Below are 23,864 nucleotides of genomic sequence, written 5' to 3'. Positions count from 1 at the left end.
AGAGGTCGCCCTAGACAAAACTAAGCCCTCTCCATCTCTGACTTTGTCTGTCTCTATCTCCTGGGGAGAGAACCGTCACTTTGAACTCGCCCACCTGGATTCTGGAGCTGCTGGAAACCTCATTGCCCAGTCCCTGGTTGAGAAATACCGTATTCCCACCAAGTCTCTGGCTGAACCATTGTCAGTCGTCTCCGTGGATGGAAGACTCCTTCCGGTGACCATCCTGCTCGTCACGGAACCCATAACCCTGCAGTTGGGAATGCTGCACTCTGAGGAGATCTCCTTTCATGTACTACCCGGACTCTCTCACTCCCTATTGCTAAGCCTACCTTGGCTCCAGACACATGAACCCGTGTTGAACTGGCAATCCGGTGAAGTACTCCAGTGGGGGCCGGCCTGCCACAAGACCTGCCTGGTTCCGGTTCGTCCACCACCTACCCCAGCTAATTTACCCGGTGTTCCGGCTCCTTATTGGTCCTATGCTGACGTCTTCGGTAAAAAGGAAGCAGAGACTTTGCCCCCTCATTGGCCATATGATTGCCCGATCGACCTGGTACCAGGCGCCACTCCACCCCGTGGCCGTATTTACCCGTTGTCTGCGGCCGAAACCCGGGCCATGTCTGAGCACATTGAAGAGAATCTGGCTAGGGGATTCATCCGGAAGTCTACCTCCCCGGATGGAGCCAGATTCTTCTTTGTCAAAAAAAAGGATGGCTCGCTACGTCCCTGTATTGACTATAGAGGACTCAATCAGATCACGGTAAAGAATAAATACCCCTTGCCACTCATCTCCGAGTTGTTTGATCGCCTTAAAGGCGCCAGGATCTTTTCCAAGCTGGATCTACGTGGAGCATATAACCTGGTCCGTATCCGGCAAGGAGACGAGTGGAAGACGGCATTCAATACCCGGGATGGTCACTATGAGTACCGTCTGATGCCCTTCGGTCTCTGCAATGCTCCCGCCTTCTTCCAAGAAATGGTCAACGACATCTTCCGTGATCTTCTTTACTCCTGCGTGGTGGTATACCTGGACGACATATTGGTCTTCTCTCCAGCATCTTCCCACACACCGGAGGAACGTTCGTCAGGTCCTGCTTAGGCTCAGGCAGAACCACCTTTATGCTAAATATGAGAAGTGCCTCTTCGAACAGACCTCTCTTCCATTCCTGGGCTATGTTATCTCCCAGACAGGCTTGCGAATGGATCCCGAGAAACTCTCTGCTGTTCTAAAATGGCCCCGTCCGGAGGGGTTGAAGGCGATTCAGCGATTCCTGGGCTTTGCCAATTACTATCGTCTCTTCATCCCTTTCTTCTCTTCCCGGACAGCTCCCATATCTGCGCTCACCTGTAAGGGAGCAAATCCCAAGGTATGGTCGCCCCCGAAGCCGAGGAGGCTTTCCTTTCCTTAAAGCAAGCCTTCTCTTCTGCCCCTGTACTGCACCGTCCGGACTGTAATTAACAATTTTACCTGGAGGTTAATGCTTCCTCCTCCGGAGTCGGGGCGGTGCTCACCCAAAAATCTTCTTCCGGGAGAATGGTAACCCGCGGCTTCTTCTCCAAAATCTTCTCCTCATCTGAGCGCAGCTACTCCATAGGAGACCGAGAATTGCTAGCCGTCAAATTGGCGCTGGAGGAGTGGCGCTACCTGCTCGAGGGGGCTCTATACCTGGTGATCATCTATATGGATCACAAAAATCTGGAATATCTCCAGAATGCCCAAAGACTCAATCCGCGTCAGGCCCGGTGGTCTTTGTTTTTTGCCCGCTTCGACTTCATCCTGCATTTCCGCCCGGCGGACAAGAATGTCAAAGCTGATGCCTTGTCCCGATCCATCCTGTCCTCCGATCAAGAGGAGGAGCCTATGCACATCATCGATCCCTCCAAGGTGATAAATGTGGCCCCCTTGGATGTAACTCGTCTTCCACCCGGTAAGACGTTTGTGGCGGTTCCAGACCGTGAGAAGGTTCTTCGCTGGGGCCATTCTTCTAAACTAGCTGGCAATGCTGGCCAAAAGAAGACCTTCCAGCTCATTACCCGGCATTACTGGTGGCCTACCCTGCATAAGGATGTGGTAGACTTCGTCTCAGCCTGTTCATCTTGTGCCCGCAACAAAGTTCCCAGATATTTACCAGCTGGTCATCTCCTGCCTCTTCCCGTACCTGCTGCCCCGTGGCAACATATCGCTATGGACTTTATTACCGATCTCCCTGTTTCTGCTGGTTGTACAGTCATTTGGGTGGTCGCTGACCGCTTTTCTAAAATGGCCCATTTCATTCCTCTGCCTGGTCTCCCGTCTGCATCTAAGCTAGCTAAAGACTTCTTTCACCATATCTTTCATCTCCATGGACTACCTCTCGACATCGTGTCGGATCGAGGGGTTCAGTTCACCTCACGCTTCTGGAGAGCTACCTGTAAGCTGATGGATGTCACCCTGGATTTCTCCTCCGCTTACCACCCTCAGTCCAATGGTCAAGTAGAGCGGATCAACCAGATCCTTACCAGCTACCTCCGGCACTTTGTCAATGCCCACCATACTGATTGGGTGGACCTCCTGCCATGGGCCGAATTCTCTTATAACAATCATGAGAGCGAACCACTTCCAAGTCTCTGTTCTTTATTGTCTATGGCCAACAACCCCGGATTCCGTTTCCCGTCTCCGTTTCTGTGGACAACCCTGCTGCGGAGTCCCTGGTCAGTGACTTTTCCACTATCTGGGAGAATACCAGGTCCGCACTTCTCCAGTCTTCCAAGCGGATGAAGAGATTTGCTGACAAAAGACGTCTGGATCCGCCTCAATTCCATCCGGGAGACAAGGTTTGGCTCTCCTCCAAACATGTGCGGCTCAAAATACCCTCCTACAAACTGGGTCCTCGGTTCATCGGTCCATTTCAGGTCCTTAAACAGATCAATCCTGTGGCCTACAAGTTGAAGCTTCCACCCACCCTACGCATTCCCAACTCCTTCCACGTTTCTCTCCTCAAACCTGCTGTCTTTAACTCTTTCTCCAATAATTCAGGTACTCCTCCTGCTCCGGTTGCTGCTGAGGACGTTTTTGAGGTAGAGAATATTCTGGCCACCAAGAGGGTAAGAGGGAGAACCTTTTTTCTGGTGGATTGGAAGGGGTTTGGCCCTGAGGAGAGAACTTGGGAACCCAGGGAGAACATCCATGCCCCTCTTCTCCTTGAAAAATTCCTTTCTGGCCTAAAAAAGAGGGGGCGTAAAGGGGGGGTGTACTGTAGCCTCGGCGTCTCTGCCTCCTTCCAGGGAGACGCCGTCCCTCTCACCTCATCTCTCCCCGCGCTCCCCGCTCTCCTTCCCAGCCTGCTGTCGGCGCGTGCAGTCCTGTAGCTTTGGCGTCTCTGCCTCCTGCCCGGCAGAGACGCCGTCCCTCTCACCTCCTCTCTCTCCGCGCTCCCCGCTCTCCTTCTCAGTCTGCTGTCGGCGCGCGCAGTCCCCCGGGCACTGTGCTTAGGGCGCGAGTGCGCGCGCTCCCCCCCTCTTAAAGGGGCTGCGCGCGCCGTCCTAAGGAGTCCCCGGCCAATTGCTGAGGGTCCTCCCATATATAGGGCACCTCCTCCAAAATGGAGGTGCCCGAGCAAAGTTGTTGCACAGTTTCTTATTTCTGCTTCAGCCCTCAGGTCCCGCTGCTAGCCTGACTTCTCGTCCAGCCTGCCAGCCTGTTATCTGCCCGTTACCTGCCGAGCCTGTCAGCCTGCTCACCTGGAGCGCTCACCTGTTACCTGCCTGTTACCTGCCTTGGCTGTCAGTCCGCTCACCTGGCAACACCCGCCTGTTACTTGCTATGTCCGTCAGCCCGCTCACCTGGGAGCGCCCGCCTGTTACCTGCTGTGTCCGTCAGCCCGCTCACCTGGGAGCGCCCACCTGTTACCTGCTTGTTACCAGCCTTGTCTGTCTGCCCACTCACCTGGGAGCACCCGCCTGTTTCCTGCCAGCTTGCCTGGAGACTCTGCCGTCACTTGCTGTGACCACCTGCCTGGTAAACCTAGAGACTACTACTCGCTCTGCTGTCACGTACCATGACCACCCGTCAGCTAACCAGAGACTTCTGCCTGCTTGCTGTGTCCACCCGTTATACCGGTCAGTCCCAACCATCTGACCCGTGGGAGCCACCTGCTCTCTTACAAGGTCGTCCCCAGAGTAGCACCTGGTCCCTCTGCCCGGATCCTCCCTGGTCACGGAGTCGTTAGCTGCCGTCCGACCAGGGTCGGTTCGGGTTGATACTTAGTCACGCCCCTCTGGGTCCCTCCTTGCACCTCGGGACAGAGGTTCCACCACCCGGACCCGTAACACCTCCAAACACGGCGAGTTGAGTTAATGCCAAAGAACTCAATTTATGTCTCATCTGACCACAGCACCTTCTCCTAATAACTCACAGAATCATCCAGGTGTTCATTGGCAAACTTCAGACGGGCCTGCACATGTGCCTTCTTGAGCAGGGGGACCTTGCGGGCACTGCAGGATTTTAAACCTATAAGGCGTAATCTGTTACCAATGGTTTTCTTGGTGACTGTGGTCTCAGCTGCCTGGAGATCATTAACAAGTACCCCCGTGTAGTTTTAGGCTAATCTCTCACCTTCCTCATGATCAAGGATACCCCACGAGGTGAGATTTTGCATGGTGCCCCAGATAGATGTCGATTGACAGTCATTTATATTTCTTCCATTTTCTTACTAATGCACCAACAGTTGTCTCCTTCTCACCCAGCGTCTTACTTATGTTTTTTTGCCCATTCCAGCTTTGTGCAGGTCTATCTTGTCCCTGACATCCTTAGAAAGCTCTTTGGTCTTGCCCATGTTGTAGAGGTTAGAGTCTGACTGATTAATTGAGTCTGTGGACAGGAGTCTTTTATATAGGTGACTATGTAAGACAGCTGTCTTTAATGCAGGTAACGAGTTGATTAGGAGCGTCTAACTGGTCTGTAGGAGCCAGAACTCATAATGGTTTGTAGGGGATCAAATACTTATTTATCACTAAAAAATGCAAATAAATGTATCTAATTTATACAATGTGATTTTCTTGATTTTTTTTGGATATTCTATCTGATGTTAAAATTAACCTACCCTTAAAATTATAGACTGTTCATGTGTTTGTCAGTGGGCAAACTTACAAAAACAGCAAGGGATCAAATACTTATTTCCCCCACTGTATGTATGGCCCCCACACCTCACCATACAGTTTAAAGGCCCGCACTAGCCCTCCAAACAGTATAATGGCCCCCACACAGCAGTCCAAACTGTATAATCGCCCCCACACAATATGAAGGACCCCACACAAACCTTTACACTGTATAATTACTTGCATACAGTACAGTGGACCCCACATATTATAATGGCCCAACATAGCATTCCATATAGTATAATGCACCCCCCATAATCCATATAGTATAATGCACTCCCCATAATCCGCCATATAGTATAATGCACACCCCATGGTCCTCCATAGAATATAATGCACTCCCCAGGTCCTCCAGAGAATATAATGCACTCCCCATGGTCCTCCATGCAATATAATGCGTGCACCATGATCCTCCATACAGTATAATGCACCCCATGGTCCTCCACACAGTATAATGTGCCCACCATGGTCCTCCATACAGTATAATGTGCCCACTATGGTCCTCCATACATTATAATGCACTCACTATGGTCCTCCATACTTTATAATGCACCCCCATGGTTCTCCATACAGTATAATGCACCCCCCTGGTCCTCCATGCAGTATAATGCACCCTCATGGTTCTCCATGCAGTATAATGCACCCCCCTGGTCCTCCATGAAGTATAATGCACCCCGTGGTCCTCTATACAGTATAATGCACTCCCCATGGTCCTCTATACAGTATATTGCACTCCCCATAGTCCTCCATACAGTATACTGCACTCCCCATAGTCTTCCATACAGTATTCTGCAGTCCCCATAGTTCTCGATGCAGCATAATGCACCCCCATGGTTCTCCATGCAGTATAATGCAGCCTCATGGTCCTCCATGTAGTATAATGCACCTCCATGGTACTCCATGTAGTATAATGCACCCGCATGGACCTCCATGCAGTATAATGCACCCCCATGGTCCTCCATACAGTATAATACACCCCCCTGGTCCTCCATGCAGTATAATGCACCCTCATGGTCCTCTATACAGTATAATGCACTCCCCATGGTCCTCCATACAGTATATGGCACTCCCCATAGTCCTCCATACAGTATACTGCACTCTCCATAGTCTTCCATACAGTATTCTGCACTCCCCATAGTTCTCCATGCAGCATATTGCACCCCCATGGTTCTCCATGCAGTATAATGCAGCCTCATGGTCCTCCATGTAGTATAATGCACCTCCATGGTACTCCATGTAGTATAATGCACCCGCATGGTCCTCCATGCAGTATAATGCACCCCGATGGTCCTCCATACAGTATAATGCACCCCCTGGTCCTCCATGCAGTATAATGCACCCTCATGGTTCTCCATGCAGTATAATGCACCCCCGTGGTCCTCCATGCAGTATAATGCACCCCCATGGTCCTCTATATAGTATAATGCACTCCCCATGGTCCTCCATACAGTATATTGCACTCCCCATAGTCCTCCATACAGTATACTGCACTCCCCATAGTCTTCCATACAGTATTCTGCAGTCCCCATAGTTCTCCATGCAGCATAATGCACCCCCATGGTTCTCCATGCAGTATAATGCAGCCTCATGGTCCTCCATGTAGTATAATGCACCTCCATGGTACTCCATGTAGTATAATGCACCCGCATGGTCCTCCATGCAGTATAATGCACCCCGATGGTCCTCCATACAGTATAATGCACCCCCTGGTCCTCCATGCAGTATAATGCACCCTCATGGTTCTCCATGCAGTATAATGCACCCCCGTGGTCCTCCATGCAGTATAATGCACCCCCATGGTCCTCTATATAGTATAATGCACTCCCCATGGTCCTCCATACAGTATATTGCACTCCCCATAGTCCTCCATACAGTATACTGCACTCCCCATAGTCTTCCATACAGTATTCTGCAGTCCCCATAGTTCTCCATGCAGCATAATGCACCCCCATGGTTCTCCATGCAGTATAATGCAGCCTCATGGTCCTCCATGTAGTATAATGCACCTCCATGGTACTCCATGTAGTATAATGCACCTCCATGGTACTCCATGCAGTATCATGCACCCCCATGGTCCTCCATGCAGTATAATGCACCCCATGGTCCTCCATGCAGTATAATGCACTCCCATGGTCCTCCATGCAGTATAATGGACCCCCCATGGTCCTCCATGCAGTGTAATGCACCCCCATGGTCCTCCATGCAGTATAATGCACCCCCCATGGTCCTCCATGCAGTATAATGCACCCCTCATGGTCCTCCACACAGTATAATGCACTCCTCATACTGTATTATGGCCACAGGTCACTGATTTAAAAAAAATAAATACAATACTCACCTCTCCTGGTTTCAGCCGATGTTCTAGTCCCCTCAGTGTGCAATGTGAAGCGCTGGACATCTCAGAGCAGCGAGCGCCCTGTAATGACATCATACGTCGAGTAAGAATGATAGGAGTGGAAACGTCTTCTGATGCTCCCTCCTCCATCATCGTTGCTCGCTGTGGGCCCCCCCTCCGGCCGTCATCATGAGCAATGATGATGGAGGAGGGAGCATCAGAAGACGTTTCCATTCCCATCATTCTATGTGGGCGAGCGTCCGGGCAGTGCGGGTGCTAACGGGCAGAAGCGGGACCCAGTGCGGTGCGGCTCAGGAGTCCCATAGCAGTGGCGTGGCCTGCCGTCATTGGCGGTACACCACTGCATATATGCACACACATATACACTGCTCAAAAAAAATAAAGGGAACACTCAACACATCCTAGATCTGAATGAATGAAATATTCTCATTGAATACTTTGTTCTGTACAAAGTTGAATGTGCTGACAACAAAATCACACAAAAATCATCAATGGAGATCAAATTTATTAACCAATGGAGGCCTGGATTTGGAGTCACCCCCAAAATTAAAGTGGAAAAACACACTACAGGCTGATCCAACTTTGATGTAATGTCCTTAAAACAAGTCAAAATGAGGCTCAGTATTGTGTGTGGCCTCCACATGCCTGTATGACCTCCCTACAACGCCTGGGCATGCTCCTGATGAGGTTGCAGATGGTCTCCTGTGGGATCTCCTCCCAGACCTGGACTAAAGCATCCGCCAACTCCCGGACAGTCTGTGGTGCAACGTGACGTTGGTGGATGGAGCGAGACATGATGTCCCAGATGTGCTCAATCGGATTCAGGTCTGGGGAACGGGCGGGCCAGTCCATAGCCTCAATGCCTTCATCTTGCAGGAACTGCTGACACACTCCAGCCACATGAGGTCTGGCATTGTCCTACATTAAGAGGAACCCAAGGCCAACTGCACCAGCATATGGTCTCACAAGGGGTCTGAGGATCTCATCTCGGTACCTAATGGCAGTCAGGCTACCTCTGGCGAGCACATGGAGGGCTATGCGGCCCTCCAAAGAAATGCCACCCCACACCATTACTGAACCACTGCCAAACCGATCATGCCGAAGGATGTTGCGGATGGAGAGAGACATGATGTCCCACATGTGCTCAATCGGATTCAGGTCTGGGGAACGGGAGGGCCAGTCCATAGCTTCAATGCCTTCATCTTGCAGGAACTGCTGACACACTCCAGCCACATGAGGTCTGGCACTGTCCTTCATTAGGAGGAACCCAGGGCCAACCGCACCAGCATATGGTCTCACAAGGGGTCTGAGGATCTCATCTTCGTACCTAATGGCAGTCAGGCTACCTCTGGCAAGCACATGGAAGGCTGTGTGGCCCTCCAAAGAAATGCCACCCCACACCATTACTGACCCACTGCCAAACCGGTCATGCTGAAGGATGTTGCAGGCAGCAGATCGCTCTCCACGGTGTCTCCAGACTCTGTCACGTCTGTCACATATGCTCAGTGTGAACCTGCTTTCATCTGTGAAGAGCACAGGGCGCCAGTGGCGACTTTGCCAATCCTGGTGTTCTGTGGCAAATGCCAAGCGTCCTACACGGTGTAGGGCTGTGAGCACAACCCCCATCTGTGGACGTCGGTCCCTCATACCACCCTCATGGAGTCGGTTTCTAACGGTTTGTGCAGACACGTGCACATTTGTGGCCTGCTGGAGGTCATTTTGCAGGGCTCTGGCAGTGCTCCTCCTGTTCCTCCTTGCACAAAGGCGGAGGTAGCGGTCCTGCTGCTGGGTTGTTGCCCTCCTATGGCCCCCTCCACGTCTCCTGGTGTACTGGCCTGGTATATATATATACACACATATGCACACACACATATATGCACACACACATATATATACACACATATGCACACACACACACATTACACATGGACTTTCCCTCTCTGCAGATGATTCCACAATGCATTTCTCAGGTGCAGTCTCCCATCTCACAGGGCCCAACTGCAGAGTGTTCTTGCAAATTGCAGGGCTGAAGGCAGGAGGGGAGAGCAGAGCAGTAAGATACCTACAGAGCAGGGGAGGCAGAGAGCTGGGGCCATGCTGGGAGCAGCCCCTCTGCTGGAACTACAGGCGGAGCTGGTGGGTAGAGCCTCATCTTCTGCACTCACAGAGACACAGGACACAGTGCAGCCATAGGTGAAGAGGTGGGTCCTGACTTGAGATTGTGATGCGTGATGGAGGGGTCTGATGTTGTTTCACATCGGGCCCCCCTGTCTCACGGGACCTCATAGCAGCGGCCTGGGCTGCATCTATATACAGTACGCCCCTGGGTGCGGTTTACAGAGCAAAAGGAACAGAGCTATTAAATTTTATGTATTTAATCTGGAAATGTATGTAGTGTTTATAAAAAATATACAAAGATGGTACAAAATGGGAACAAAACAATACGGTATATACAATTACATGGAATAAAAAGGAATAACAAAAGAAAATTACTAAACCAGTGTCACGGAAATAGCTCAGAGCTTAGTGGAGGGAGGTACTCCTTAGGAAAATGAACAGACCCACAACAAGCTGTACCTTCCAGAACTGACAAAATACACTAACATCAAGTTCTGCTTTTTATTAGATCAATGTTACGCCCACATACCTCCCCTTGGTGTGTTCATGTGGGGGCTGGTTGTGGCATGTGCTAGGTCTTTTAGAATTTTATGAGATCCCAAATATAAGGATATCTTCGCCCCTGGAGGTCTCAAGCGGTAGATATTGTTGTTATGTTTCCTATTACGATTTTACCTTTATATAGAAATGAAACATGTCTTATGATAGGCTACAAGCACTAAGGAAAGACAGGAGATCTGTCCCTACAATAGAACTAAGCTAGATCCCTACGATGTAACGGGGAACCTGATCCTGCGATCAGACCCGCTAAAGTCCTCAGCTAGTCTGAACGAAGACCTATAGATGTGAGGGAGGGATCCCTACAAGAATTAGGGACTGGGAGAAAGATGGACACCTCCTAGCAGAAATTGTAGCAGTAAAAAGACAAACACACAACATAGAACATAAAGGTCAAAAGACCTAGCTAAACTGACTGAGAAAGGTTACAAAGCACCTGGCTAGCTTAAGAGTAGAAATTACAATGAAGTCCAGCATGGCCAGAAGGGCGGAGCAGGATTAAATAGGCAAAAAGGTCATGCGACCAGCAAAATAGAAAAAAACTAACAGGAGAGTTCTAACAGTACCCCCTCTTCTAAGAGGATCCTCCAGATCCCCTAGGCCCACGCTTATCTGGAAACCTCTTGTGAAACGCTCTGACAAGTCTGGAAGCAGAAACATCATCCGCCCTCACCCATGAGTTATCCTCGGGACCGAAACCCTTCCAAGCGACGAGATACTGCAAACTCCCCCTATACCATCTAGAATTAAGGATGCGGGAAATTTCATGTTCCCCGTCCTCCACCACCGGAGGAACAGTGGCAGTGGCGTCTCTATCTGATACATCAGCTTTTTTCAATAGAGAAACATGAAACACCGGATTAATCTTCCAGGAGGTAGGAACCTCCAACCTAACAGCAGATTGGTTAACTACCTGAAGCACCTTAAAGGGCCTACAAACTTGGGACCCAATTTTTTAGAAGGAATCCTCAACCGCAGATTCTTAGAGGACAACCAAACCATGTCACCAACCGTAAACAATACCTCTTGACGTTTCCTGTCAAAGTACCTCTTAGATTTTTTGTTCCATCCGTCCAAACTCTCTCCAAATCACCGGAAAAACTCTCCTCCTCAGGCACAGGATGTATGGTTGTTAAGAGCAAATTCAGCAAGCGGCAGAAACTCAGACCACCCCTCTTGATTGTCAGCCACAAAACAACGCAAGAACTGCTCAACATCCTGATTCTTCCTTTCTGTCTGGCCATTAGACTCAGGATGATATCCAGATGAAAACGACAAATGAACTCCCAACCTGTCACAAAAGGCACGCCAAAAATGAGCCACGAACTGAGGTCGCCTATCAGAAACAATGTCAGTAGGAACACCATGGAGTCTGACAATTTCCTTGACAAAGGCCTTAGCGAGTGTCTTAGCGCAGGGCAGTTTGATGAAGGGAACCAAGTGACACATCTTGATAAAACGGTCCACGACCACCCAGATGACCGTGAAACCCTCAGAGGGGGGAAGGTCAGTAATAAAGTCCATAGCCAGATGTGTCCAAGGTGCACTAAGAACCTCCAGGGGGCAAAGCAACCCCGCAGCAGGAGTATGAGAAGACTTAGATCTAGCACACACAGTACATTGACGCACCCACTTAATGACTTCCTTCTGCCATCCAGGCCACCAAAAACTGCGACCCACAAGTCTCTTGGTCTCAGAAATTCCTGGATGACCTGCCAACCGAGACTCATGACACTCAACAAACAAATCTCTCCTAAAGGTCCCAGGCACAAACAACCTCCCATGGGGAGTGTTAGATGGGGCATTCTCCTGTGCTTTAAGAATCTCATCTTCCAAAACGGAGTCCAATGCAGCAATCACAACACCTTCTTGTAAAATGCTCTCCTCCTCCTCCTCAGCACTGACCATAGGAGAAAAGCTGCGAGACAACGCATCCGCTTTAACATTCTTGGTACCCGGGATGTAAGTAACAGAAAAATTAAACCGCGGAAAAAAAAAGTGCCCACCTAGCCTGACGGGCATTCAAGCGCTTGGCAGCATCAAGATAGATCAGATTTTTATGATCAGTGAAAACCTGAATGGGAAATTCAGTACCTTCCAAGAGGTGACGCCAGTGTTCAAATGCGAGTTTAATCGCCAGCAATTCCCGATTACCAATATCGTAATTAAGTTCAGTCTCAGAAAATTTTTTTGAAAAAAAAAAGGCACAGGGATGTACTCCATCCTTGTTTTCCTGAGACAACACCGCACCGACCCCCACCGAAGAAGCATCAACCTCAACCAAAAACGGCTTAGTCACATCAGGCTGCATAAGGATCGGAGCAGAGCTGAACCTCTCCTTTAGAAACACAAACGCTACAACGGCCTCAGAAGTCCACTGAACCGCATTAGCACCTTTCCTGGTGAGATCGGTCAGTGGTTTAACAATAATAGAAAAATTTTTAATGAATTTTCTGTAATAATTGGCGAAACCCAAAAACCTCAGTATCGATTTCAAACCAATAGGTCTAGGCCATTCCTGCACAGCTTGAACTTTAACCGGGTCCATCACAAAGCCCTCGCTGGAGATAATGTAGCCCAAAAACTAATTCTCTGTACAGCGAACTCACATTTCTCCAGCTTAGCAAAAAGCGAATTGTCAATTAATAACTGTAATACCTCACGTACGCTCCGCCAATGAGACTCCAGATCTGGCGAATAAATCAAAATGTCATCCAAATACACAACCACATTTTTGCCGATCAAAGGTCTAAGGATGTCATTAATAAGATTCTGAAAAATTGCTGGTGCATTGGTGAGACCAAAAGGCATAACCAGATTCTCAAAATGACCCACAGGAGTGTTAAAAGCAGTCTTCCATTCATCACCCTCCTTCATGCGCAACAAATTGTATGCCCCCCGGAGATCAATTTTAGAGAACCACTTGGCCCCCACTAACTGGTTAAACAAATCAGGAATCAATGGCAGTGGGTAAGGATTACGTACAGTAATTTTATTAATCTCGCGAAAGTCCAGACAAGGACGTAAACCGCCGTCCTTTTTTTTAACAAAAAAAATCCAACAGCCACAGGTGACTTAGAGGGTCTGATATGACCGGCGGCCAAGCTCGTCTGTATGTATTCCTCCAAAGCCTTTCTCTCAGGAATAGTAAGATTAAATAAACGACTTTTAGGAAGAGTCGCTCCAGGGACAAATTCAATAGAACAATCATAGTCTCTATGGGGAGGCAAAATTTGCGACTCCTCCTCAGAAAAAACTTTCCAAAAATCCTGAATAGGTACAGGTAATTCCCCTTTATCCACAGCAGCAATGCGCCTGTTACAACACTTGTCATAACACTTCGGGCTCCAGGACTTAATTTCATCAGTAGACCAATCCAGTACAGGATTGTGCAATTTTAACCAGGGTAACCCCAAAATTACTGGAGAAGGCAAATTATTTAATACTACCAAATCCAAATTTTCTTGGTGAATACCATTAATAGTGAGGGGAAATTCATAAACCTTGTGAGTAACACTCTTTAAGGGAGAGCCATCGACAGAAACCACGGCAATAGGGGATGACAAAGGTTTGGGTTTTAATTTACGTTTTTCCAAGAATCCCCCATCAATCACATTCAGAGTAGATCCACAATCCACAAATACCCGAAATTCAATACTTCCTGAGCTGCAGTAGTAGCAGAAAGAAATACCCCCTTAGTGTTTAAACTGGCTATACGGGTGTAACTGACCTTTTTTTTTTTTTCTTTGTTCATACGAAGCACACAGTTCTTAATGAAATGGTCAGATTTTCCGCAATAAAAGCACAAACCTTCAGAAAACCTGCAGTCTTTTTCCTGAGAGCGGGGTGACATCGCCCCAATCTCCATCGGCTCTCCAATGTCAGTACAGACCCTCTCAAGACTAGGAGCTGACATGGCAAAGGATTTACTCTCATTAACCCTTGCACGCAGTCTCCTGTCCACCCGTATAGCTAATTGCATTGCCTCCTGCAAGTTTCCAGGTGTAGGATAAGCAATAAGCAGATCCTTAACCCTTTCACCAAGCCCAGCAAGAAACAAACTTTTCAGAGCTGAATCGTTCCACCCCACCTGAGCAGACCACCGACGGAAGTGAGTACAATAATTTTCCACATTACCTGATCCCTGTCTCAAAAGTCTCAATTCCGTCTCAGCTGATGAGACACGATCAGGATCATCATACAACAACCCCAAAGCAGAAAAAAAACTATCCACTGATCTAAAGCACGGATCACTAGGTTTGAGAGAAAAGGCCCATCCCTGAGGTTCTTTGCGCAAAAGTGACATTATGAACCCTATGCGCTGTGATTCATCACCAGAGGATCTGGGTCTCAAACGAAAATACAATAAACAAGCATTTTTAAAGGAAAAAAAATCTTGTTGTTCACCAAAAAATAAATCAGGCAATCGTACCTTTGGCTCCACAAAATGCGCTCCAGAACAGCTACTCACGTGTTGTTGGAGCTCGGCCACCTACAGAGAGAGTCCCTGCAGGCGTTGAGCCAAATCCTGAACCGACACCATGATGGAAACTGGAGGTCTTTCCTTAGAGATATTTTTGGGCTGGACTTACTGTTATGATAGGCTACAAGCACTAAGGAAAGACAGGAGATCTGTCCCTACAATAGAACTAAGCTAGATCCCTACGATGTAACAGGGAACCTGATCCTGCGATCAGACCCGCTAAAGTCCTCAGCTAGTCTGAACGAAGACCTATAGATGTGAGGGAGGGATCCCTACAAGAACTAGGGACTGGGAGAAAGATGGACACCTCCTAGCAGAAATTGTAACAGTAAAAAGACAAACACGCAACATAGAACATAAAGGTCAAAAGACCTAGCTAAACTGACTGAGAAAGGTTACAAAGCACCTGGCTAGCTTAAGAGTAGAAATTACAATAAAGTCCAGCATGACCAGAAGGGCGGAGCAGGATTAAATAGGCAAAAAGGTCATGTGACCAGCAAAATAGAAAAAAACCTAACAGGAGAGTTCCAAAAACATGGCCTGGATAGCATCATCCATAAGGCAGTTATTAAGCTGGAAGGGTAAGAATGGCCTTATCGTGATGTGAGTGAATGTGTTATGTTTGCTACGACGCCAAAAATATATCTCCCATAAATATTGTATCGATACAAACCCCAATATTCATCACAGACCACTGGCTCCAAATAGTTTGGGGTCCAGTGCTTTGATCAGAGGAATCTCTAGCCTGGGAAGTGTACTTCTCTGCTTCTGCGTAAACGAATCTCAGCCTTGGTGTCTTTTTTTCCAGAGCAAATCTCCTGCTGTAATTACCTGGTCATTGTAGGAGGCTCCTACTTCATGGGGATGGAAGTGTCAGCTCTCTCTCACTTCCCCAGTTATAGTGAGTTTGTCTCTTCCCGAGCCACAATTAATCCTATATTTTCAATGTGAGGGTGATATGTCCCCTCTCTGGAGAGGTCTTTATGGATTTTAATTTTTCCCTATGACATCTGTGTACCCAGCCAGTGAATGGAAACTTTTTTGGTTTATATCCTGACCTGTTTTGCATGTTCCAGCTCACACAGCTAAAGTCCTGATTCATGATCTGCAATTTTTTTTTAAGTCAATTTCTTTTTTGTCTAATGCTATTTGCGGAAGTTTTTGCACCAAATTATTCAATATAGCCCTCATGGTTCATCAATTGGGTGCAGAATAAAAATTGCTTTTTATTTTTGTCTTTAACCGTTTTAGCTACTTTTTAGAGTATAAAGTCGCATAATAAAATGGCACACGTTAGTCTTCAACTGTACCAAAATAAAAAATTTACCAGAAACCTAACTCTAGGCAGGGACTGCAGGGAGGGGCGCTGAAAAAAGCAACATTTGGATTTCATGAATCTGTCTAAAATATCCATACATGCAAAAAAAAAATTAAAAAAGACAACTTGAAAAATGACCAAAAACTTATTAAGAATAAGTTGCAAAGTCACCAATAAAAAGAAAATTATTCCAGAATATTGGAGAACCAGCAATGATGAATTATTTTGTTGTCTAAGTACCAGTACCGTAATTAAAAAAAAAATTATGAAGAGTCGCATTTATCTTACTGACCACTAGATGTCAGTATAACACTCCCTGTGACTCCAGCTTCCTGTGATGAGATAGATAAATAGACAGATAATAGACAGATAGATAATAGATATATGGATAAATAGATAGATAGATAATATAGATAGATAATAGATAGATGGATGGAGAGATAGACGGAAAGATAGATAGACGGAGAGATATATAGATAGATAGATAGATAGATAGATGATAGATATGTGGATAAATAGATAAAAAATATATATTAAAGACAGCACCATTTAATCATTACTCACTAGTGGGTGCCAGGCCTCCAAACAGTATGTCCAAACTGTTGCATATCAATAGAAAGTATATCAAAAGGCAGCACTCCAAAAATTCTTTACAAAAAATGGAGTTTAATGAGCCCAAAAGGCTTTTGGGCTCATTAAAGTCCATTTTTTCTAATAATTTTTTGAATGCTGCCTTTTGATATACTTTCTATGGATAAATAGATAGATAGATAGACGGAGAGATAGATAGATATGGGATAGATAGGTTCCTCATCCTTAAAATGGCAACACCAAGAAAGAAAAATTGTGAAATGATGGAAATCTCAGGATCTGATGAAGAACAGAAACAAAATATTCAAAACATCTGGATTTATTCAGTATGGATTATGAGTGCCAGGTGCAGAAATCACCGCACTTAGGCTGTGTGCCCACGATGCATTTTTTAAGCGTTTCCGCAGCGGCAAAAACGCTGCGGAAACGCATTAAAAACGCTTGTTAGAAGGCCTGCCATGTCCCCCCAATGATAATCCGCATGTGCTGTGCACATGCTGTGGAAATTTCCGCTGCAGATTATCATTGCGGAAAAAAACGCAGCACTACCAATTATTTTGCGGAAGCGCTGCGTTTTCGCCGCCATTGACTTGCATTAGAACGCGCCAATTCCGCGAGACTGCATCTGTACTTGCGTAATTGGCGCATTCTAATGTGCGGATGGTACCCGGGTGAAGAGGAGAGTCTCATCCACACCCAGGTACCATTAAAAAAGCTGTAAAAAGAAAATAAAATAAAAAATAAATATATACTTACCTCCCGGCGGCCCGCTCTGCGCTCCTCCTTGCTTCCCGGCACTTCCCGATGGAATGAAGGACCTTCGCTGACGTCAGAGTCATGTGACGGGTCACGCGACGCTGACGTCGGCAGGTCCTTCACTCTACCGCTGCCGGGACCGAGCGAAGCAAGACAGCGCGGGCCATCGGAGGGTAAGTATATATTTATTTTTTTAGCTTTTGACATTCTCTCGGTCACACTATATAAATCCATGCCGTTTGCATGGATTTATATAGTGTGACCAAGTTGACAAGCACTTTCCAAGTGATGCTAAAATCGCCTGGAAAGCGATTGTCAACCCGCATGCGCAAATGCAAGTGAAGAACGCTTCACTTCCGCATGTCCATGGCAGGAAAACGCATGTACAATCCGCATGTACAATCCGCATGTACAATCCGCATGTACAATCCGCATGCGTTTTTTTCTGCCAGGGAGATGCAGAAATGCTCAGGAAAAAATCCTGAGCATTTCTGCATCGTGGGCACATAGCCTTAAAGCCTTGGCTGCTATCAATGAGGTCATTAATGGTCGTCTAAGAAATGTTCTGCCACATTGAATGCACTTGAGCAAATCAAGATCCGCTGCTGGCAGCTCCTGTGTAATTGCCGACCAGTGACGTCCCAGATGTCCTCGATGGAGACAAGTCTGGAGACACTGCGGCCATGGGAGCATGCTTGGGCCACGCAGGCTGCTCACAGTAACACGAGCAACATATGGCCTGATGTGTTGATAAACGTGTCATGTCACCAGGACTCCTGTTGATCAGAACAATGAAGGTGCTATTGAGCTTCTAACATCTTTGCATCCCCTTCACAAACGATAGACTAATGCTCGACCCCATCCGGCTGTGACGCTGATGCGCTCCTCCTCACTGCAGGTCCTGGGCCGGCACAATGGGGTGATGTCATCCCCTGCGGTCCACCTAAGTGACGGAGCAGGGAGCCAATAGCTCTCTACTCCGCTACAGTGTTTAACAGTATCTGATCTAAGTTTTTTTAAGCTGATCAGCTCCAAAATCAAATAAAAATCAGCTTCCAAACCGCGCCAAAAACAGGTGTCTTTTAGAAGTGTTTTTTATAGGTGGATTTTTCAGCCTAAAAAATTCTCATTAAAAGAGCTTAGTGTGAACCTAAGTTGGAGGAAATCTACACTAATTTTCTTAGTATTACACATATACCCCATTTAAAAAAAAACAAACAAAAAAAAAAAAACACACTTTAAGTCGAAAACTACACTGCGCATGTGTACACAAAACGTAATTACGTCACCGACGCTGATAGCTCCTGGCAAAAAGCTTTTTCCGCCAGTTCTACGAGGCTGTTTGGGCCGTTACTAAGGAAAGGAAGTCACGTGGTATAGTGTGGGCGTGGTGGGACAGCGCATCACATGACGGGGCCCGGAGCGCGATGCCAGTACAGACTGGGGAGCTGCTGGGAGACACTGACTGCAGGTGAAGCCCCAGAAGGTAGAAGGCGGTGACGTCACTCTGCTTATTAACCTCTTCATTGCTGGATGTAAGTGTGCGAGGAGGTCGGATGCGCGGGTTTTACAGGTTTTCTATAGTAATCTGTCATGTGGTCGCTGGGAGAAGATCTACTAATGCTCAGTAATGGGGGGGCGATCTAATTGTGAAGGGATCGTCCTGTCTGGGTGAAGTGATCGCTTCTGATCATCACTGATGAAATGTAGTCTTTCTTCAGATATTCATGTCCAGCAATGGAGGTGATTAATATGTGCAATGTTGTGACAATCATCCATCCCTCCTGGTCACTGCAGATACATCACTGTGTATGGCCCTTTAAGGATCAGCGGCGTCTCTAACACTTGGCGCCGCTGATCGGATGAGGGTCTGTGTTGTTTCAGGGGTAGATAAAACTTTGGCGCTGTCCGCATCGTTTATTTGCAGGGATTGCGCTGAAGTTTTAGCTCTGTGATACACTTTCTGCAGGACCGGGGTTCTCAAAATCACCATATACTCCCCAATGTACTGTGCTCTGCCCCCTTGCCACTCCTGTGTCTACACATGACGGCTGTAGCCAATCATAGGCTGCTACAGCCACGTGTCAACCCGCATGGCATTGCTGGAGCAAAGGATACAGAGACTGGTGTGGGATCGAGGGGCCCGCACTCCCCATGTCTACATTAAAGGGGCTCTCCAGGAATAGGAAACATTTCTAAATATTTTTAGTTAGCAACTCATATTCTCTTTGTCCAAGGAGGTGATCACTATAACATATTAAAATAGCCACCATCTTGTTATACTGAAAATCAGGTCCTAGACAATTAGGTCAGGTGATGGTGAGCATGTGCTGTAGGAAGCTCTGCTGCTGTGACCTGGAGAGAACCTGCACCTTTCAGATAGACAGGGAGGACAGCAGTGTGAGCAGCCTCTTCTTACCTCAGCACTCCTGGGGTCTCCAGTATTAGATCAGATAGACAGGGAGGACAGCAGTGTGAGCAGCCTGTTCTTACCTCAGCACTCCTGGGGTCTCCAGTATTAGATCAGATGGACATGGTGGACAGCAGTGTGAGCAGCCTCTTCTTACCTCAGTACTCCTGGGGTCTCCAGTATTAGATCAGATGGACATGGTGGACAGCAGTGTGAGCAGCCTCTTCTTACCTCAGCACTCCTGGGGTCTCCAGTATTAGGTCAGATGGTCATGGTGGACAGCAGTGTGAGCAGCCTCTTCTTACCTCAGCACTCCTGGGGTCTCCAGTATTAGGTCAGATGGACATGGTGGACAGCAGTGTGAGCAGCCTCTTCTTACCTCAGCACTCCTGGGGTCTCCAGTATTAGATCAGATGGACATGGTGGACAGCAGTGTGAACAGCCTCTTCTTACCTCAGCACCCCTGGTATCTCCAGTATTAGGTCAGATAGACATGTTGGCCTGCAGTGTGAGCAGCCTCTTCTTACCTCAGCACTCCTGGTATCTCCAGTATTAGGTCAGATGGACATGGTGGACAGCAGTGTGAACAGCCTCTTCTTACCTCAGCACTCCTGGTATCTCCAGTATTAGGTCAGATAGACATGTTGGCCTGCAGTGTGAGCAGCCTCTTCTTACCTCAGCACTCCTGGGGTCTCCAGTATTAGATCAGGTAGATAGGGTGGACAGCAGTGTGAACAGCCTCTTCTTACCTCAGCAGTCCTCCATTATTAGATCAGATAGACAAGATGGACAGCAGTGTGAGCAGCCTCTTCTTACCTCAGCACCTCTGATATCTCCAGTATTAGATGAGACAAACAAGGGGGACTGCAATGTGAACAGCCTCTTCTTAGCCACTTTGGAAAATCCCTGTCTATTTGCTTAAAAAAACAACAAAAAAAAAAAAACATAGCTTTACTCAACCTCCCCAGGTCCATTGCTGAGTCTGCTTTTTCTCCCGGTGTCTGTTATTGTCTGTAACGCTGACGTCCCGTCAACCGTGCATCAGCCAATCAGTGAGTTCAGCGTCTCGGCGCTGCAGACAATCAGACATCTAGATCAGTGGTGGAGATTCTACACTGAACCAGGGGAAGGTGAGTTTGTTTTTTTTGTAGCGAACTACATCTAGTGTACAGGAGTTTTCCAAAACAATTCAACCCCTTTAATTAGGCCCAAAATGCGTGTGTAAAAAGAAATAATTCATTTAATTAAAAAAAAAAATCGTGCCTGTTCTCACACCAGTATGGATTATATGTCAAGGTTGCACTTTTTCCTTAGGTATTTTTAGATTTCTTGTTCTGCCGTTCAGCTTTATAAGCTCGGCTCCTTATTTCCTCCCAGACCTGCCTATATGAAAAGAAGCCTTGTTAAAGTGCGGCCGTAAAGTCTGTATAAATATAGAGCGGTGTTCAGGGTCCTCCGCCCACGGTGGGAGTTCTGGCAAGGCGGCGTAAGACAGGTGAACTCAGCCCTCGTTACTCCATCATCCGCTGTGATTCACACTAAGGAAGGGACTTTGTTTTCTGGACTGATGAAGAAACAGCCCAGGAGACACAAGCGGCTCATAGTGTTCAATGAAGCTGCTGCGATCTGCTGATCAATATACATTTTTTTTCTGAACGATCATCCCTCGCCCCCCCTCTTCTGGTGATCTACTCGGGGAGCTTATGACTCAGACCAGGTCTGCTAAAGAAGCCATTACTGGCCGATCAGAGTCCATACCGGGCTTGTATCAGCCACTAATGGATCGGTCCGCCATCAGCCATCACCAACTGTCCATTTTGGTCATATTTCATCTATTTTATGTATCATGAGTGTAAGAATTTTTTTTTTAAAGGGAATTTCACCATGTAATCTGAGAGCAGCATGATGTAGGGGCAGAGACCCTGATTCCAGCAATGTGTCACTTACTGGGCTGCTTGGTGTAGTTTTGATCAAATAACTGTTTTATCTGCTGCAGTGCTCTGAATGCTGATCCCTCAATATCCCCACCCACACCACTGATTGGCAGTGTACACAGAAAGCAGCCCATCAGTGCTGGGGGGCGGAGTTGGACTACCTGCCTGCTGGTTTACTAGTCCTCTAGTGATAAAACTGTGAATTTTATCAAAGCTTCAGCAAGCAGCTCAGTAAGTGGCACATCGCTGGAATCAGGGCCTCTGTCTCTACCTCTTGCTACTCTCAGATTATATAGCAAATACCTGGTGACAGTCACTTTAATCATCCCTTGTAGTAGTTTGTAAAGCCGAATAAAGACTTGCGTCCATCAAGTTCGACCTGTTAGTTCTGTAATTGCTAAAGTTGATCCAGAGGAGGGCAAAAACCCCAAATGATTTGGCCAATCTTCACCTGAGGAAAAATTCCCTCCCGACTCTGAAACCAGCAGTCAGAATAAATCCCTGTATCAACCTACTATTTTATTCTATTTTTAAGTATATGCAGAAATCTGCCTGGTATCTAGAAATGCATCCAGTCCCCGCTTGAACTGGTGTAGTGAATCTGACATTACCGTCTCCTCCCTCAGTGAATTCCATATTCTCACTGCTCTTACCGTAAAGAACCCCTTCCTATGCTGGTGCTGAAACCTTTTCTCTTCCAGTCTTAGTGAATGCCCTCTTGTTACTGTAATATCCCTCCTTTTGAACAAATCCCGGGCAAGGTCTCTATACTGTCCCCTAACATATTTGTACACATTTATTATGTCCCCCCTCAACCTTCTCTTTTCCAGGCTGAATAGTCCTAGCTTTGCCAACCTCTCTGGGTATTGCTGTCCCTCCATTCCCTTTATTAATTTTGTTGCCCTCCTTTGTACCTTTTCAAGCTCATTTATATCCTTTCTATATATTGGGGCCCATAACTGAGCACAGTATTCCAAGTGTGGTCTGACCAGTGCTTTGTACAGTGGAAGAACAATGTTCTCCTCCTTTGCAGCTATACCTCTTCTGATACATCCCATTACCCTGTTTGCCCTTACAGCAGCGGCCTGACTTTGGGCACTCCAATTTAGTTTGCTTTCAATCAAGATGCCCAAGTCCTTCTCCATCTCTGAATTCCCCAATGATTTCCCATTCAGTGAGTACTGGTGACTTCCATTTTTCCTTCCCATATGTATGACCTTACATTTCTCCTCGTTAAACCTCATTTGCCATTTAATGCTCCACCTACCCAGCTTATCCAAATCCCTCTGTAGGTCTGCACTGTCCTCTTTTCTATTAATTGTTTTACAGAACTTTGTGTCATCTGCAAATATTGATATTTTACTATTTATCCCGTTGACTATGTCGTTAATAAAGATATTAAATAACATTGGGCCTAGTACAGACCCCTGTGGTACCCCACTAGTGACGCTTACCCAATCTGAGTATATTCCATTTATAACCACCCTCTGCCTTCTATCCCTTAGCCAGTTAGCTACCCACTTGCAGACATTTTCCCCCAGCCCCATCATTCTCATTTTGTATACCAACCTATTATGTGGCACGCTATCGAACGCTTTTGAGAAGTCGAGATACACGACATCCACTGGTTACCCCTGATCTACTCGAGAGCTAACCTCCTCATAGAAGTCACAAAGCCACAGTAATTTGTGCCTCATCCTCAGACTACACCTGTGGTGACTGAAGATGGTGAGCAGGTCTGTGGGGTCTTGGAGGCCTCGGTTAATAAGTATCTCCCACTGTAGAAGGTTTACTCATCTGTGGACTCTGTCACTTCGGTGCACTATTTCCTGCGAGTCACAAGGGAGGAATCGCGGGGTGGACGTGACTATATCTGTAATAACCGGGAATTTTTAGGCTTTGAGGATAAGATATTCTCGATAATTTGGATTACTCAGAGGTCAATGTAATCCTGTAGCATCGAGAACCCGATAACTGGACCTTACGGTGGCCTCCTGGTGGCCTGGCAATGAGATGTTTCATAGGCTTGGACAATATGTAGCATTCAATGAGAGGGACTGTAGGAGATGTCCAGACCCCTAAATGAACAGTCATTCTTGAGGCTCCTTCCACCTTTAAAAATAACCCCCAAAAAACGAATTAGACATTTATGGTCTTGCGCCTTCGAAATGGTGATCTCCTGCCTGGTGACGGTGACTGGTTGC

General features: G+C 47.1%; 1 protein-coding gene across 2 annotated transcripts in view; it reads left to right on the top strand.

Moving 5' to 3' along the window:
- Positions 1 to 18,667: 18,667 nt before the first annotated feature.
- SNX8 (sorting nexin 8) overlaps positions 18,668 to 23,864 on the top strand; it is a 29,618-nt gene continuing 24,421 nt past the window's right edge. The window contains exon 1 of one of the 2 annotated variants that reach the window (XM_073648128.1): positions 18,668 to 18,787. In XM_073648128.1, the coding sequence (XP_073504229.1) occupies positions 18,724 to 18,787 (64 nt within the window). In that variant the 5' untranslated portion in view covers positions 18,668 to 18,723. Of the gene's footprint in view, positions 18,852 to 23,864 lie in introns of both variants that reach the window. The other variant, XM_073648130.1, reaches the window with a different exon arrangement.

This window comes from Phyllobates terribilis, unplaced genomic scaffold, assembly GCF_046119375.1.
Source record: "Phyllobates terribilis strain yellow unplaced genomic scaffold, ASM4611937v1 Scaffold_9__5_contigs__length_417890890, whole genome shotgun sequence".
Classification (NCBI taxonomy): domain Eukaryota; kingdom Metazoa; phylum Chordata; class Amphibia; order Anura; family Dendrobatidae; genus Phyllobates; species Phyllobates terribilis.
The sequence above is the reverse complement of the archived record's forward strand: the minus strand, read 5'-3'. Positions and strand labels throughout refer to the sequence as shown.